The sequence below is a fragment of the Bemisia tabaci genome, chromosome 1 (assembly GCF_918797505.1).
Source record: "Bemisia tabaci chromosome 1, PGI_BMITA_v3".
Classification (NCBI taxonomy): domain Eukaryota; kingdom Metazoa; phylum Arthropoda; class Insecta; order Hemiptera; family Aleyrodidae; genus Bemisia; species Bemisia tabaci.
The window spans coordinates 2,850,543-2,868,664 of record NC_092793.1 but is presented as its reverse complement, the minus strand read 5'-3'; the positions used below and the strand labels follow the sequence as shown (position 1 = coordinate 2,868,664).

Below are 18,122 nucleotides of genomic sequence, written 5' to 3'. Positions count from 1 at the left end.
CATTTTTTGCTTGACGTTCCTACATTTTAACTGTCTTGTTTACTCATTCATTTGCCATCCTCAATTCACCAGTGTTCGGGCCTGAGAAGTTCAACTTGCCACACTCCCTTCAAGTGAATAAGGCTTCTTACTGCTAATATGAATAAAAAATATCAGAATCTCCTCTCACTTTTTTGAGTAAAAAAGGTGAAATTCAAAAAATGCCAGGCGTTTAAAAATAATATTTTTACTTCAAAACAAGTACTTAAAAATAATTATAAATCAATCGTACATTTTTACAATTGCAAGAAGTGCAATTAACATAAACTAAAACGTTTTAAACCGAACTGCACAAATAAAATTCTTCACGAAACAGCCCTACAGCAGCACTTTAAATTTTACCTGTTTTGTCTGTTCAGACAAAATAAAGGTTCTGACTACATGGAACATTTTACAGCAATTCATTTTTTTTTTAAGAGACAACAAAGAGAAATGCATCACCATTACTAAAAATTGCTCACCGAAGAAAAATAATGCCTTAGCAAACAGAGAAAAGTTTAATTTGTCAGTCATTGTGTGTAGTCTCCTTTCGATAGGACTACAAAAGAGTCAAGGGTTAAAACATAGATTTGATTTAGGTACATGAAAATCTTGAAAACATTTTTGGGAATCATAACTTGATTTCACATTGATTACTCAGCAAATGATGCAACTTACCGCTCTGATAAAAGATAGGATACAGTAAAACCTCAATAAAACGACCTTCAATTTGACAACTTTTTTGATGGAACAACAATTTTTGTCGAACCCATCAAAATCCTTACAGTAACATTGTATTTTTGTTTTGAAATAACGTTGACACAGTAAGCTCAGATTTGATTTGGCAACAATTTCGATAGTGGCTCCTTATCTAAAACAAGGGGCGGCGCTCTGGGGATTGAACTCTAGCAGTGGAATTTTTAATATTCAGTTCTGATAGCGCAGTGTCACGGTCTGACATTTCAGGCTCTGTCTTGCCGTTCGTTCTTGTTTGCCATATTATGACAGTACCACAAGTTTAGTTCATCAATTTATGCAAAAAAACTTTAGCCAATGTTCGACGCCAATGATGTAACGATAAACTCAATTTAAAAACTATTTTTGAAAGTAGTTATATCAAGATTTTTATTGAATGATGAAAACTTAACTCGAATTCTGAAATTTCGAAGCTGAGCAGGACACTCCTGACAGATTCATAAAAGAATAGAAAAATAATGATGAAAAAAAAAAAAAAAAAATAAGTACAAACTATGCTTGAAAAACCTGTTTCATGTTACATACAGAAAGCAGGGAATAATGTAAAATTGTAAGTACAAACAGGAAAATTTGAAATAAATTAAAACCTTAATTATTTTGTTTTACTCAACTTTCCACAGCCTTTTCTTGAGAAAGAAAAGACCGAAACTAAATATATAAATAAGTCTCATCAAGTTGAATTTCGATGGGTGAGTGATTAGTTTTAAAACGATATTGCACTTTACTGTTGTGATGTGTTTGAAAAAAAAATGATGATGTATGAATAGCATTTCATTGATCATTTGATCTGATTAAAAAAACTATGAAAGTGATGATAATGTGAGGAAAAACCGTACACATTGCGAGTCTCACTACACCAAGATTAAATATTTGCTGGAAGAAGTGATTACATAATTATAAATGAGCAGGAAGAAAGCTTTACATCCGGGGAAAATAAATGAGGATTTTTGCTGTATGCTCGGACTTTACATAATAAAATACTAAAAATTATCAGTAAACTAAAATTGCACGTTTGGACCCTGATTCATTAATGACCTAAAGGACTTATGTTCCACTTTAAGTTGTGCTTCCTTCAAATAACACTCTTTCAACATAGCATTTTTTTATTATTTTTTCTGCTCCTATTTTATTTATTAACTAATTCAAGTACGAATTACTTTCAAGTAAAATTGATTGTTTCAAAGGGCAGATACCGAGTTTTTTACAACTTAACAGCTGACATTGCAGCTGAAAATTCTGATATGGTTGATTAAAAATGTCTCGTTTTAGGCAATGATTTACAGCCATTCAATAAACATATCTCAGAAAAAATAAATAGCTTGACTTATCTTACAATGTTATACAATTACTGTTTTTCTTTACAGAGAAACACCAGGATTGTGTTATTGCTATTGACATTTGAATACGCATTAAACAAAATTTATCTGGCTCTGCAAGCTTCAAGCAGTAATCAGGCAAATAGTAGACAGTTCCAGACAGTGCTGATGACACTGAGAGGCAGATTAAAATGTTGATTTCAAAATTGCAAACTATTTGCGATGTTGCCTAGGTTCTGCAGTGACAGAATAAGTCATTTTACCTAAATATTCACTAATTTCTGACAGTAAAACAAAAGAATAAAAATTGATGATAATTTCCGCTCAACACCCATGTTTCCATTTTTTTTCATAAATAAAGTACAAGTTGTACCTTCGACGAAAATTTCTCGCTTAAAACTGAGATAAATCTATTTTAAATATTTTAATGGACAGCTTATCTGTAAATTTGACTAAAACCTACAGCTTCAATAAATGCAAAATGCTACAACAACTATATATTTACACAAACGCGAACACATTATCATGCATACAAATAAGTAAACGACTGCATTTAAAAAAACATTGCACAAGGGATTGAGTGACTAAAGATACAACATTAATAAATTCTAGGATCATTTGATGCGCAAACTGCGCTGTTTGTTCATGTTGGTCAGCATAAGTGAAATATAGGATGTCAGAAGGTCATCCATTTTGTATCCAAGGGACGTTTCACACAGCAATTTCGAGCCTCGTACTAGGTTTCCAATCGTCATGTGGAAATACGTGTTGCCTGACGACCAGTTGGAAATACGTGTGAATGGATGAGTTACTAATATGTCTTTTGTTTGCGGATGGATTAAACTGACTCCATGTTTATTGATAGCGATTAGGAGCATTTCCGGATAGTTTGGCTCTGTTGTTTGTTTCACCTCAAAAAAAGCTGATCCGAAAGTTGGCCATCGGTAAATAATTTTCAGGAAAGTTATCTTAGCATCTTCTGGGCTCATTCCTGAAAACAAAGGGAGAAATGGATAAAGAAGTGATGAGTACAAGAAAATGACAATCTCTCATCAAATTAAAATGGGTACAATTGGATCCGTGAGAATGAAAACACAGCAGCACTGAGAATGAAAAAAAAAAGCTCGCTTCAAGGAGAAATGAAAGAGAGGGAAGGTAAAGTAAAACCTTCGCTCAGTTTTCGAAGATAGGGTAAAATTAAGTGGAAAGTTTGTGACATAATATCTTGTCTTTCAGTATGGCTTAATGACAGCATCGATACCTACATATCTTCAACAATATTGAATGATAAATGGAGGGTTGCCCAGGAATTTTCACCACTGGTTGCAGAGGAATTTTCATCTGTTTAGAATATGTTTTTGCTTCTTACCTGCATCTTGATTGTATGCTGCTACGATTGACCTCTTCCAGTCTGCTGCACTCTCAACCTTCAGGAAATCTCCTGGAATTAGTTCTCGGAGCATTTGACTGGAATACAAAGAAATGATTAAAATAAAATATAATTTTAGAAATGGATATCGATATCAAATTGAACAAAACTAGAGCTGTATGAACCATTGAAAAGTTTGAATTAGATATTGACAATGGAACTCCCAAACCGCATACTACTGTTTGCAACATTGCAGACTTCCTGCCATACTTCATTATTCGAAATTGAAAACTACTCAACATTAAATCTTGAGACTTCTCGCAGTTTTTTTTCCCCTGTTTGAGGAATATTCTGTAAAAATTTCAAAATTAAATGTCACTTTAAGTTGGTCTCCTTCAAAAAAATGAAATGGGGGCAGAAATTTTGGATCACCGTAAACAAGATACAAGGTTTGAGAGTTTCATACGTCAAAATATCTTTGGAGACTTCTCTCAGCAGTTTGCAGGAACTGATGGGTCTCTTGATTCTACAAATGTTGATGTGATTTTGAGGAGACTGGTGTGTAATTGTGGTTTTCACAGGACATGTGGTTATCTCCAGAGACTTGGAACCAGAACAAAAGAAACAGGAATAAAATGGATAAAAGCAGAACAGGATCGATTGAGTATATGGAATCAGTCAACCTCCTTATGACACACTTATGAGAGTTAGGTTGGGTTAGTTCATAAAGGAGGATAATTCGTGCATCATTAGGTATTGTCGTATAAAGCTTTGCCAGCTTCACAGAGCGCAAAGCTTTCTGGAACCATTGGACGTATTTATGCTGGAAGGAACTATGTGCAAGTGGAAAGATGGGGTGTGCTCATGGAAGCTGGATAAGAAACAATGTAAAAGTGGATATAGTTCCTTTTGAGAAAATGGAAAAGTGGGATTTGACATTAAATCAAAAGGAACTGAGTGCTAACTTGTGAGCCGTGGACATGTGACAAGAGCTTTGTGGACAGGGTTCATGAGTTAAAGAGTCCTGCCACCCATCTCCCCGTCGTGCCTCCTCGTAGTTGCTGCTGACGTCACTGGTGCTTTTAAGCCCCATTCATTCTTATGGCCCTCAACTAACGAGCACACCCCATCTTTCCACTTGTACATAGTTCCATTTAGCATGAATAGTCCAATTGGATGTATTTATGTTAAAAGGAACTATGTTGCACTCAAATCCTACACGGATAGTTCCCTACAGCAGAAATATGTTCAATTACATGAGATTGCGGTATTTGCTGAATTTTTGTGTTGTAGTGGCACAATTGGGCTCAAGTGAAATGGATCTTGGAATATTCATATCAAAAACCAAGTATAGAGATAATTTTGATCTCTAAATTTAAGTCTAATAGAGGTTTGAAAAACAGTGATGAACTTACGGAATAGCCTGGAGTTCTTGCTTACTCTCTCCAAATCGAACCCTGTACACCAATGCAGCAAGACGAGCTGCCTCCTCTCTGGTACACTTGTGATAGCCCCTCAGGAGTTTAGGCAACTCCTGATGAAAATGAAAGATCAGGTCAGCATTTCTGTCTTTTCCAGGCACTGTATTTGTCCAGAGTTTTTTCATGAAAAAAACCTGATATGTAAATTGAGGAGTGGTGCCATCGCGTGACGGTCGGGCTTTTTTGATCCAATCTGTTAGATGTCGGACAAAGTCGAAAAAGAAGTCGCCTTCTGGAACGGAGATGACTTTGTCTGCGATTTTCACAAACAGGCTAAACCCTTCGCACGAGCGTAGATTCAGTCTTTGAGCAATGTTGGCGCAGAAGTCTTTGGCACGCGTTGATGAGTCCACCTGAAAATTATTAAATTCACTCTATCATTCAAGCGAAGTTTATGAACTTCCATCCATAGGAACGAAAGTAAACGAAGTTAAATACAGTCTTCAGTAATAGCAAACCTCTAGGGCATTAATTAATTTTGGATTCCGAGGAACGCAAATCTATGCTGTAGCTTTTGAATACCTAAACATTAAGTTCCAATTATTTTTCTAAAAATTTCAAAAGTTTGGTATACATGTCTCAAAAACAAAGATACTGATACAAATTTGCGACATCATGCCACAGAGGAATGATTCTTTTTTTAAAGAACCAAAGAAGCGTAGTAACAAAATCATTACACCATGCCATAGAGGGTTAATGATGATGATAATGGTGATGGTATCAAAATCCTTCTAATTAGTTTCTTAAGGATTTGAGAATTCTAAACACCTTTAAAATGAAACGAATGTAGTTAGTTTTTTTTCACATTTCAAAGGACGATCTTTTGCTTTCATAATAATTATTGGTCGGCAAAAATAGTTGCGAGGATCATCGTAAATAATTTTCAGTGTCCAACAAACACAGCGCACTTAGAGGACAAAAATGATATGCTCACCTCAAAAGCCTCATCCGTATCATCCGGGAAATAAACTTTATGAAAGATTTGCGTTGTTTTGTGTTGAATGGCTTCGACTTCAACTTGGTGTGGAGGGTACTTCCGCTGTCCGTTGCGCAGTGTCTTTTGCAATCTCTGAAGAGAGTCTTGAGATATTGGATGCCGTCTAGTTCTTAAGAACAAAGTAAGTTCTTTCAGTAGACTCTGGCTACAAGCAAAAAGTCCTGTTGCCAGCCACATTAGTTCCCAACCTCTTTCCTCACTCAATCGATTGCGGTTTCCAGTTAATTGCTTCATCAGCTGACAGTAGATTTCATCACGTAAAATTTCCTATATAAGAAAACATTGATAAAAACATTTAATTACATAGTGAATAATTTTGATAAAAAATCAATTAGTTAATGTGGACGCTTACAACTTTCAAAATATTAGCTAACATCGAAGCTCATAAAAAATAGTAAGCCTACATTACTAACAGTTAAGGTAACAGCACCAGTACCCGGAATGGTACCAGTATCCGGAAATTTGCTCAGTTTTTCGTAAAAAAAGAAAAAACCTCAATTTCTGGGCACACTAGAAAAAATCAATTAGTTAATGTGGACGCTTACAACTTCCAAATTATTAGCTAACATCGAAGCTCATAAAAAATAGTAAGCCTACATTACTAACAGTTAAGGTAACAGCACCAGTACCCGGAATGGTACCAGTATCCGGAAATTTGCTCAGTTTTTCGTAAAAAATAAGCGGTAGGTACATCAGTGCAAAAAGGGTGACGTATTCACAGAGCAGTTCGCTCTGTGAATACGTCACTATAGAAGCATGGTACAGATAATAGAAGGAGCGCACGACCATCACACTTATTGCAAAGGGGCGCCCTCTGAGTGTAATTTGTGAAAACCTGATGCCCTTTTTGCACTGATGTACCGCTTATTTTTTACGAAAAACTGAGCAAATTTCCGGATACTGGTACCATTCCGGGTACTGGTGCTGTTACCTTAGCCAAAAATACTACGAGAACCTCGATGCATGACAAATTTTAGCATTTTTGTGTGCACCTCTAAAACATCTCAACACCATGTGCTGGTGTGTTTCATGCACACAAACAAACTTATTACCTATAGCTTTCATAAATGTTCAAAAAATGGCTGTAGTAAAGATATAACCTGGAGAAAATTCAAAAGAAGCTAAATGGAAAAATTCGTCTCTAGACATTCAAGAAAAAGATTCCCAGTTTCAGCAAACAAACTTCCTGATTTTTTCCTGAAATTTTTCATTCCCTGATCAATCCCGGATTTTTGGGGTTTTTTCCGGTCTTGACACCATGTTTTAAAGCTGAGATTATACTTAGCATGTACCTTTGCACCGATTTGATTTATATTTTTCTGGTCAGGAGATATAAGGTAGGGGACCTTACTTTAGGAATGACCCTTGTAATCAAAGAGCTTCTGAGACTTACATGTTTGAGAGGTCCATCAAAAATCTGGTCTGTGTACTCATTGCCTAGACGTCTCTTGGCAGGCAGATCACCCATGTATTTGAGTATTGCAGTGAATGCAAAACAAGCCTCCTCTGCTAATTCCTCCTTGCCGAGCAGTTTCCTCAACAGAGGCTGTTTCATTGGTTCACGACTATGACGCCACAGCTCATCAGCTGCTGAGCCTCTGGCCGAGGTTAATGTCAGCGTTTTGGACATGGTCCTTTTTGGTGGGGCTCTGTAAATCGATAAATAAAAATAAGCCTTTATATTGACATTGGTAGCTTTTAAAAAAACTCACAAACTATACAAGTATTCAGGATTATCACTTTGTGCAAGTTTTAAAACTCCCCTTCATCTATATGAAAATGTTGACAAATGTCACGTCGAATCATGAGTTTTTTCACGGAAGTAAGAGATGCAATAAAAGCGTAGCTTCTAACTATGTAAAAGTAATTAGCTTACTGAGGCTTTTGACTATGGAAAATAAAATTTTTAATATAAAAACCTAAAATTAATTTAAACTTCCCCAGAATAAAGAGTTAACAAGGCAGAGAAAACAAAAGTCTGAATACTTAAAACACAAAACATTCAAAAGCGAACATCCCCAATTGAATTAAAAGTACATGAAACCCACTATCTCCTGAAAGTCTCATTAATAAATGACCAGAAATTATATTAGACGTTAATCAAATACTTAGAGATCAAGGTTATTGTCTTTTGGGTTAACTTTCTGGCTTAATTTTTCTTGTTTTTAGTCAAGCTCAACTAAACTTAACAGTCTTAGTTATGCAAAGGAAAAGTATTAGACTCACCTAAAATGATCTAATGCATATTCTAGAAGAGTGTGAGGTTTTTCGCGAGTATCTACACCATTAACTTGTTGTGGGTGCAATCTCCGCCCATTTTCAGCTCCATCAAGACTAAACAGAGCCTAGAAAATGAAATTTTACATAAATAAATGGGAATATGGAAGCAGATTGATTTAAATTAATTGAATCCTAAAACATTGGATAGCACACAGGGATTGACTGTAAGGGTAAGTATATTTACTACCTGACTGGTGCACTTACACAGTCGAAAACTCTCTCCTACACATTCACCATATAGATAGACTTTTGATATTTAAAAATATGCCCCAGTTTAAAGGTGTAGCCTTCAATACAGGGGCAGTTCCAAAATGAAATCAAAGTTTTAAGCTAAGAAAAAGCAGGAGGATGGCAGGAAAGGTGGTTTTCATGGAATTGAATTGCGTTCAGTTGTTTGATATTGACATCCATGTAATTCGGGTGTGCTGAAGTATGTTTGATGAATTTAAGAAGTGTCTAGAGCAATAGAATAACGCTAAATTTTGTATTAAGCTGGGCAAAACTTCTACTCCAACTTTCGATACATTAAGGGCAGTTAATGCTGATATGAAAAGTATCAAATTCGTATTCAAAGTTACGAAATGATTAAGCGATTTTGAACAGTTACAAATCGGTGGAAAATGAGGTTCATGGAGGCAAGCCGAGTACATCAAATGATGAGTTCTTGTTCAAGCTGCAAAAAGAAGCAAGCTGACCGGTGTTTAGCCATTTGAGAGCATTTAAATGAGCTGAATAATTATTATGGGCCTGTTTAGGTAATTTTATCTCAAGATTTGCACAAGCAAAGTTTTTGCAGAGTGAGTGCTGACGTTGTCAACCCAAGCACATAAAGAAAAGTGTGTTCCCATGAGTAAAATTATTAGTGATGCTGAAACACAAGTGCTGAAAGACACAATGATTTTGCTTTTTTACAAAATTTCAAAACGCATTTCAGCGCATCAGAATTTTACACAAATGTTGGAAGCAAACTACTAAAAATAAGTAAATTCTGTAAAAATCAGTATGTTATGTTGGGCATTATCATCAGGATATTGGCAATCAGATAAGCCTGCAAAAATGTCAAACAGATGGCACACGACGACTAAGGTTTGGTTTCTAAGTAACCAAATCGTGCAAGCAGAGATTTTTAATCATTGCAATGAAGAGGCATACTTTTCAACTATATTAACGATCTAAAGTTTCGTAATTAAGTGGTAGGTTTAAAAGCATTTCAGCAGATTTTTCAAATACTCACGAGTATATCAATGGGTGGCTTGCTGAGCGCTGGCAAAACATACACTGTTTCTGCTGGAAAATCTCCTTTCTCACCAGTTCTTTCGCATCGGCCAACACACCATCCAGAATTCATCACACTTTCACCTGTGCTCTCTTCCTCCAACATGATGAGGTCACCTTTTTGGAAAGATAAAAATGATGATCCTTCACCTGAAAATACATAAAACACAAAATAATTATCGCCATAATGATGCCAGTTAAAATTTTTAAAATCATGGCCTGAAGCTGACACGAGTATATTAATCTACTGAGAAAAAAAAAAACTAGAAGTCAAGAATATGATATGCCCACGGTTTCTATCTACCAAATGTGGTAAAAATACCACAATTGGTATCTCTCCTTTATGAGGAGGATGTTGCTACGGCAGAAGCTGAATCCTCGATTGATCAATTAATGGATTAATTTATTCCTGATACTGTGATCTTCGACAATTATGACAAATACCAGATTTCCTTTTTACATACTATTGTTTTTTTTGCAATTCTGTCTGTGTGTCTAAACAAATAAGCATCCCAAAGACAGTTTAAGTATCTTGACTTCAAAGAAATGAACTGTATCATAAGATAAAACGTAATAAGATTATTTATTATTTCAATTATAACGATTGAAGAAACATTTGCTTTAAAATGAACGAGGAAGAAGTGCTCCTAATAAAAAATAATATAAAATATTTGATTCGATATTAGAAATTTTTTTATTTATTGGATTTGAGTTGAGTCAACTCGATTCAAAGCCAAAAAAATATCTTTGTCCAGCCCTTCCAGAGACGCAACTAGACAAGGAACATGTCGGAAAAAAGGATCTGCATACAAATGAAGGCTATAGTTACTCTTTTTCCTTGAAAATTAAATACCCATCATCATTGTTGCATTCAATACTTAAAACTGAGGAAAGTTGTTTTTTTCTAGAACAGAATCTAGTACTCTCCAAGGCAAAACTAAAGGTGGAAAATTCAATTACCAGGTGCTTTGTAGTCTTGTAATGCAATAACATAGTTTGAGCGTTTTTTTAGACCCTCAAGGAAGTAGACGACAAGATCCCTAATATCCTCTGCATTTGGGCTTTGGAATGTAAACTCTTCGCCTCGTACCGTTGATAGTGTGAATGTCTGCGTAAAAACTTTGTTGGTTCTGAAATCAGGATACAAACTGAATTACAACTGGTGAATCAAACTGTAAATTAACAAAAGCTCATAATACTGCATGTTATCATGCCAATATTGTTTCTCATCTAATTGTGAGTTATGGCTCAGCGCCATAGGGAAGGCGGAGGAGTCAATCAGCTGGTAAACTTTTCACTGAGCAAGAAAAGATCATTAGAATTATTTTCAATCTGCCACACAACCACTCAGCAAAAGAAATTTTCAAGAGACACCAAATTCTAACTCTGCCCTTATACGAATGTTTCAAATTCGCTATCTATGAAAACCTACTAAAGCCGGACAACTTAATCCCTTTTCACACTTATAATAGTAGGCACGATTTTATTGAAGTCCCAAAACACAGGCTAAAGAAGAGGGAACAATGTCAAAATTGCTTTGACAACCTCTAGTCTCTGTCCAAAAATTTTAGAGATTTGTTTGAAGTAGGAAACATTGCTGGGTTCCTGACTTCACTTAAAAACTTTTTAGGAGCATATGCCCTGTAATCTGAGGAGGAATTCATCAACTTGTATTTACTATCTGTAGCATGTATCTACTATTATCATGTAACTGTCTACCATGTGACTTGCATTATAGCCATGTACATAGCTCATGCACTAAATGTAAAAATAAAAAATAAATTACTTTTGACTGGAGACAGAGGTGATTTCCGGGAATGAAAGCTCTAACAAGACCTGTTCTTGATCATCAACGACATACACTCCTGTCCAATTTACAGCAATTATTACATCATTTTTGGGCAGGTTGGGTCCTAATGAACAAAGATACAAGACAAAGAATTCATTAGAAGTTATTAAATGCCAGAACAGAAATACTTTCAGACTGTTGGGACACATTTTACTACTATGTTTATCTAATGTTTTACATTTGATTTTCATTAGTAAATGACATTACAACAGTGTCTTGAAAAATTTTTACTCTTAAAATTCTATCGAAGAAGTCACTGTTTCTGAGATAAGTGCCATTAAAGCTGTACCAAGTGACGTGAAATGAAAAAGTAGAGCATTAAATGACCGCAGAAGTTGACGTCCCGTCACATTCTGTTTTTTGTTTTTGTTTTTGCAATGGCTTCACAGTACAGAAGAATACCAAAGGAGGTAGAGATGCAGCAATTTCCAGATTGAAAGTGAAGTAATAATGTACATCGGCCTATCAGCTGATGAAAATGAGGCCTCATTAAAGCATAGACACTTTTTAGCGCTGGTATGTTGAACATACAGGTTGTGCAAAAAAAAATAAAAGCTTATCAATATCTTGAGAGCAGGGGCAGATTTTTACATGCAATTTGTAAAAGACAATCTTAAACAAAAGTGGGCATATTTTTTTGGCATCAATTTTTTTGAAGTCAAAACATATTATTTACCCTAGGGTACTTCTCTGTTCTCTAGAGGAAGCACTTCTCAACACATCTTCTACATCTTACCATTTGGAAAATGAAATTATCTCCACTGATGGCCAATGAAAACCTGAACAACACTAAAAAAAGCAGAACACATTAAGATATGCTGGTCAAGACACATGCTACTTTTACCTGAATTCCTGTATGCTTCGTAAAACCTAGAGAAAAGTAACGGCCATTTGAACTTGGCATAGCTCACGACATCTTCCTTGACACGCAAAGCAGGGACTTTTTCTTTCAAATAGTAACTCTGCTCATGCAAAACATAAAAGGTACTTAGTTATACAAAAAAAGGCAAAAGGCAAAAATAATTTAAAATCAACAACTTAAAATTGTCAACAACACATAATACATAATAATTAAAAGCAACAAAAAACTAAAAAAAAAAGTTCATTGCATTAATGAGGGATAACTGGATGTTTAAAGATGCAGCAAAAGTTAGATTAATATCGTCAAGATTTGCAGGGGTCTCATTCAAATAGTCAAGGGAAAAGAATATAAATGGATGGATCAGTTGCGCTAGTCACAGAATCATCTTTCGGTGGTTTGAGCTTATAGAGTAGCAAAAAATAATCAGATTTGTTCAAACGCCAAGTTTCTGCGTCTCATATTAACGGTGATATTGCTCATGAAACAACAGAGTAAATGACCTCATCCGAAGCGACAGTGCACCTTATGGTCTCTTCTAATTTGGTTTCATATGTGTTTTAAGACACATAACCATTGTAAATGAGTCTCTTACTGATTAATGAAACCAAGAGGGAAGAAACTGTGTTATGCACAACCGTCGTGGACGACACCATAAGCAGTGTTTTTTGATGAGCCATAGCTCTGTTAAAATTGGATGTAGAAACTTGGCATTTGGACAAATCTCGTTTTTTTTTTTGCTAATCTACAGGCTTAAACCGTCAAAACACGATGTTGTAACAAGCGCAACTGACCCATTGTTAAAATTTTTGTTTCTTTCACAGTAGGAAAAATATTGTTTTAATATTCAAAAAATATACTTAACAAGACCATGCAAAAAGTAAACGACACTGAATGTTAGAGATCAATGGGAAAAATCAATGTTTAATGATCTTTGTTTGCATAATAATTATCTGACAGACAGAGAGATCTCTTGTTATCACTGAATTGCTTTTCTTCTTCGTCCTCTCTTTTTCCTGGTCTCCTTCTCCTAATTCCTCTTTTCACTTTGTTAAAATAAAATTTCAATACTTAATCTTGTTAGGACTTTTCTCTAGCTGCTTGCTATTATGGATTTTCAGTAAAAGTATAAAGACATGAAACATGCAACATAATACTAGTTCTTTAGTTAATTAAATATGACTACCTCTTCAGCCAAAATAAAATGAATTAAATATTACAACTGTAAAGCTAAAGAGTATACACCTGAAAATTGTGCACACAAGTAGTTAACATGCAGTCAAAAACAATCAAAACTAAAATATATTATGCATTCAGATAAAATTGTATTGGTTTTCTGAAAAATATCACATTAAAAGAAAGTTGGTTTTTGAAGGCAAATTGAATTTTTATCGGTTTTAGAATGCATAGGAGTGGATTGTATCCTACTTCCCTTTCAATGTTCAAGCTTCCATTAACAGAAATTACATCGGTGGTTCTCAAGCTGTCATCTGAGTCGCAGTCGGTGTATTCATAAAGTTATATTTTTCAGAGAAAAATCAACCATTGACAAGTTTTTGAATTAGACATTATCGCTTCAAATGCAGACTAAAGGACAAGCTTTGATGCATCGCAAATGAGTTGAAAAGATAATTGGTATTGTACATACCTTCTTGTAAGCTTGAATGATTAAGGCTGCCCATCGATCCAGTGATTTGTCGGCGTTGGTGAGGCAATAATCAGGAATGTAGTTGGGCAAAAGATTTAGCAACCGCTCAGAATTCATATCTGTGCTATATTCTATGTAATATTGTTGAGCACCTATCATGGCTAAATCCTCCTCCTGTTAGATGAAAGAAAGGGGAAAAGTAGAGTATACATCAGAATAAAACACAAACCGTTCAACATTCTCCTTGCGAGATGAAAGTATTGTGTGAGTGACCCTTGGTATTTTGATAAACAAGATCCAATACCTCAGACACCTAATTACTTTTGTAAAGGACAATTCGATGGTGTAACTCCCAAACCCTGTATCTTGTTAGCAGTGTTTAAAAATCTCTGCTCCGTTTTTATTTATTTTTATAGAGAACGAATTGGCATTATTCCTCGAAAATTCCACAGAATTTTCTTCACGCAGAGAAGAAAATCACGGAAGTTTTAAAGAATAGTTTCCCATTCAAAAATAAGGTACGACAAGAAGTTTGCATTGTTGCAAACCGAGATACAGGGTTTGGGAATTTCACTATCAAATTGATTTTAGTGAAGAAGATACTTCAATGAGAGTAACTCTATAAAAATTAAAAATTTCTAAAAAACTCAAGCTTTTGCCGATCCTTCAGAACACCTAAATATTGTAGTTCTAATGCATGTGCATGCTTCTTCACATCAAGGATTCAGGTTCAAAAAGGAGCAGATTAAAGATTGAGGGCTGGTATGTCAATGATGATAAAAGAATAAAATAGACGTTTTTCGAACAGAATCAAGCGCCAATTTGAGTTCCTTTTGAGGATTTTAGAATCCAGGATAGTAAGTTCTAACAAACAGAACTAAGCGCCATGGAAAATCATTGTGAGCATAAGACAGGTGGCGGCTTTCCAACCACCAGCACCTGCCAATCCAATCCACCCTCTCTTTTCTTCCCCCTTAGGCGTTTTGTTCCGTTCAGCAGAAATACGTCCAATTAAAGTGAGAGCGAAAAAAAACCTGTATACTCACTTTATCGCATCTGTACTCGCCAAATTTGACACCACGCACTACTTGCTGGTAGATCAAATTGGTGGCAACCTGATCCTCAGTAGGTTCATGCCAAGGAGCAAATATTTCTTTGCGGAAGAATAATCGCCATGGGGCATTCCTCTCTTGGGCACCTTGCTCTTTGGCATATTGTTCACATTGAGAGATGGCATCCATGACATGGTCACCACCACTACCTAAGGATGAAACCTGCAAGAAGATACATTGACTATTAGAACAAGAGTAAATTTTATTGATATAGAATACATCACAGGCCATAACAAGGATACACTTTTTCTGAAAGGTTTTACCATTTCATAGTTTGGTAATGTGACGAAGCCAGAGACATTATCATTTTCAAGTTTTCTGACCTCGATGCTTTCTTTGGACCTTCCTCTGAAATTAGTTGCAAAGCTATTGGAATGCTTGTCATTTGAGCAAGAAATGAGAGGCTTGGAGGAAAAGGTGCACAAGTTCAGTTTTTGGTATTTCGAGAAATATGTATTTGAAGTTTCAAAATTACACGGATCCTTGTGGCAGAGAGAAAGTTTGAACTGACTTTTGGATGCTTAAAAGCTGGAATTTGGGAGCCAATTTTCACAGAGTATGCAGTTAGGCTAGTTTACCTTGAAATCATTAATATTTCAATTTTTTCAAAAACTGCACTTATGCGCCTTGTCCTCCAAGCCCCTCAATATGATAGAGAAGTTGATTACACGCAGAAATCAAGAGAGGAAAAAAAATAGACTGAAAAAGAGAAATATGCAGCCAATTATTGAAATCTGAACTATTAAACTGGCTTTGGACACTTGCTACATTGAATTTTTAAAAAACCAACAGTACTTTGATGACTGGCTCTATTGCTGAGGTAAACGGAAGTCAGATGACAGACAGAGGTGAAATGCATTTAGTTTAAAAGAACGAAGGGCTGACGGAGTGATCTTAGTTGAAACTTAAACATTGTTCTTATTTTTTAGAGCCTTTACAAAAGATTTTAAGGCGCATATTTCGTCAAACCTACACTTAAAAACTTTCAAAAACGAATTTGATACAAAAAATTTTGCAGAGCTGGTAAGAGCTTTAAAGAAATAATTTCGCAACAGCATTGCCTATTATTGCTAGCAGATGGATCCAAACAATCAAACAAAGCTATATTCAACAAAGTGATAATTTGTAACATATCTCATAAACGCAAAGACCTTCACCTTGTCAAATAGGGCTATGTACAAAGAAAAACCAAACTGGTCTCTGAGACCAATTTTATCCGAAAGTTGATTACACAGTTCTCGTGCTGTTGTTGCCGAGTCTGCTAATAGAGTCTTTGTATTTCCATCCATAAATGTTATCGGTAACATTATTGGTTTCTTTGATTTGGTTGCCTGAAAAAAAGAAAAAAAATTAAATTTTAAGATTTATTAAAAGATGGAAGATTAAAAGATTAAGATTTAAAAAAAAATTAAAAGATTGATAGAGATTAATACTGCTTAAATTGAATGTTTTATGCAGAGTTGGAGAAAAGTGACGGAACTTGATGAAAAAATGAGAGGTGAGAATTAAACTATTGCAATTAAATTGGCTGCAAAGATTGAACCCTCTCAAAGGAAACAATGACATTAAAAATGTGAGTGTACTGAGGCTAGCCCTAGATACATTCTGAGTATGGTGTGAGAGCCCGATAAGATTATTCTTTAATTTCAGAGAGAAAAATTTGATAAGAATCATGAGTGCTAAGTTCAAATAAAACTTCATTACTTTTTCATAAATGCCACAGATTTACACATTATTTTAAATGCATGCGTGGGTAAACTAATAATAATGATAAAAAGAAGTTTGTAAACTACACAGCTTTGCAATAAGAATCCAGTATATAGTGCAAAAATAAAGCTCTGAAAGTCTATGCACTCGCACATCCCGCACAAAAAATGTTCATTTGTTTTACTGTCAATATAAGAACTTCATACGAGGTTAAAAATGATAATATTTTCACCTGCAGTTCCAGCCAACTCGGGGGCTGATTTCTAGTTCCATTGTTGAAAGTTCTCTTGAGCCTGTCTTCACAGTAAGGAGCATATCCTGGTGGCCCTTCCCGGATAAATGCCCGTAGGTAGTTGACAAATTTCTCCGATGGAGCAAAACAACCGACACACAACGATAGAAGAATCCAGCCACGCGCATGAGAAGATTTTGATGGATTATTGGTGAGCTGCTTGCAGATTTGACAATAGATCTCATCTCTGGAACAAACAAATTAGTTTGAGGCATGAGAAATTAGTGGAGGGGAATAACGGCTAAAAATTGCCAAATTTTGGTTAATTTTTTGCACTTGTAGAGAAATAACTTTAAACCTGAAGTTCTGGTTCTTTAAATCTTGCTCATTATACAAAGATTATTTATCCTAACAAATCAATACTGTCATTTTTTCATCAATTGAAAATTTTTCTGACCTGACCACATTGCATTGCAATATTCAACGGGAGCTGAAAGAGAGTAAAAATTTGAGAGTCTCGGAAAATTTGAGAGGTTTGCAACGGCATTGAACTTCATCAGATGACGCTCATTTTTTCTACAGGTTCAATTCAATCAATGAAAACCATTCAAAGGGAGACTGGAGAAAATTCTTTAAATTCTTTTTTCAACTATTTAAATCTTTTTTTAATTTTTTCTCTCCATTTTTCCTTCTTTTTTTTAAATTTCTGAAAGTTTGCACATTTTATTGAGATAATGCTACAAAGTCTATTCTATAACAACGTTCTATAAACAATACAGTCTGACATGAAGTAATAATTAAAAAAGTTAAAAACATGAATTTTTCCGGGATCTAAACTCTACTGGGGACCAACAGTTTCACTTCATTTTTAAAAAATTTGACAGAGGATCATAATTTGTCCACTAATTCCCCCATTTTTGACCACTGTGCGATGTAAATTTGTGAAGCTGAACACAATTTCATGCATTGATGACCGATAAGAACATTGTTAGCCATGAAAACTGCAGCAGACCGACAATTTTACTTCCATGTCTAAAAATTTGACAAAGAATCTTGATTTGTCGACGATTTCTCCCCATTTTGGACCACTGTGCGACCAAAATTTTTGAAACTGAACACAGTTAAATGTTTGGGGGCCCAATGAGAACATTTACAGCCGAAACCCATCAAAGGTGTAACTTTTTCGTCCATTTTCCCCGTCTTTTTGCTGTAGAAATGCTGTC

The 18,122-nt window shown here is 35.2% G+C and overlaps 1 protein-coding gene across 1 annotated transcript in view; it reads right to left on the bottom strand.

The window, feature by feature from the left end:
* Positions 1–210: 210 nt before the first annotated feature.
* ck (unconventional myosin-VIIa ck) overlaps positions 211–18,122 on the bottom strand; it is a 94,781-nt gene continuing 76,869 nt past the window's right edge. Inside the window, exons 21-34 of the mRNA XM_072301140.1 lie at positions 16,900–17,146; positions 16,118–16,291; positions 14,895–15,122; positions 13,849–14,022; positions 12,186–12,303; positions 11,279–11,405; positions 10,453–10,622; positions 9,452–9,642; positions 8,164–8,282; positions 7,331–7,586; positions 5,875–6,204; positions 4,875–5,293; positions 3,460–3,557; positions 211–3,081 (exon numbers count right to left, since the gene is read on the bottom strand). Coding sequence (XP_072157241.1) covers positions 2,705–3,081; positions 3,460–3,557; positions 4,875–5,293; positions 5,875–6,204; positions 7,331–7,586; positions 8,164–8,282; positions 9,452–9,642; positions 10,453–10,622; positions 11,279–11,405; positions 12,186–12,303; positions 13,849–14,022; positions 14,895–15,122; positions 16,118–16,291; positions 16,900–17,146 — 3,028 coding nt within the window. The 3' untranslated portion in view covers positions 211–2,704. The remainder of the gene's footprint in view (positions 3,082–3,459; positions 3,558–4,874; positions 5,294–5,874; positions 6,205–7,330; positions 7,587–8,163; positions 8,283–9,451; positions 9,643–10,452; positions 10,623–11,278; positions 11,406–12,185; positions 12,304–13,848; positions 14,023–14,894; positions 15,123–16,117; positions 16,292–16,899; positions 17,147–18,122) is intronic.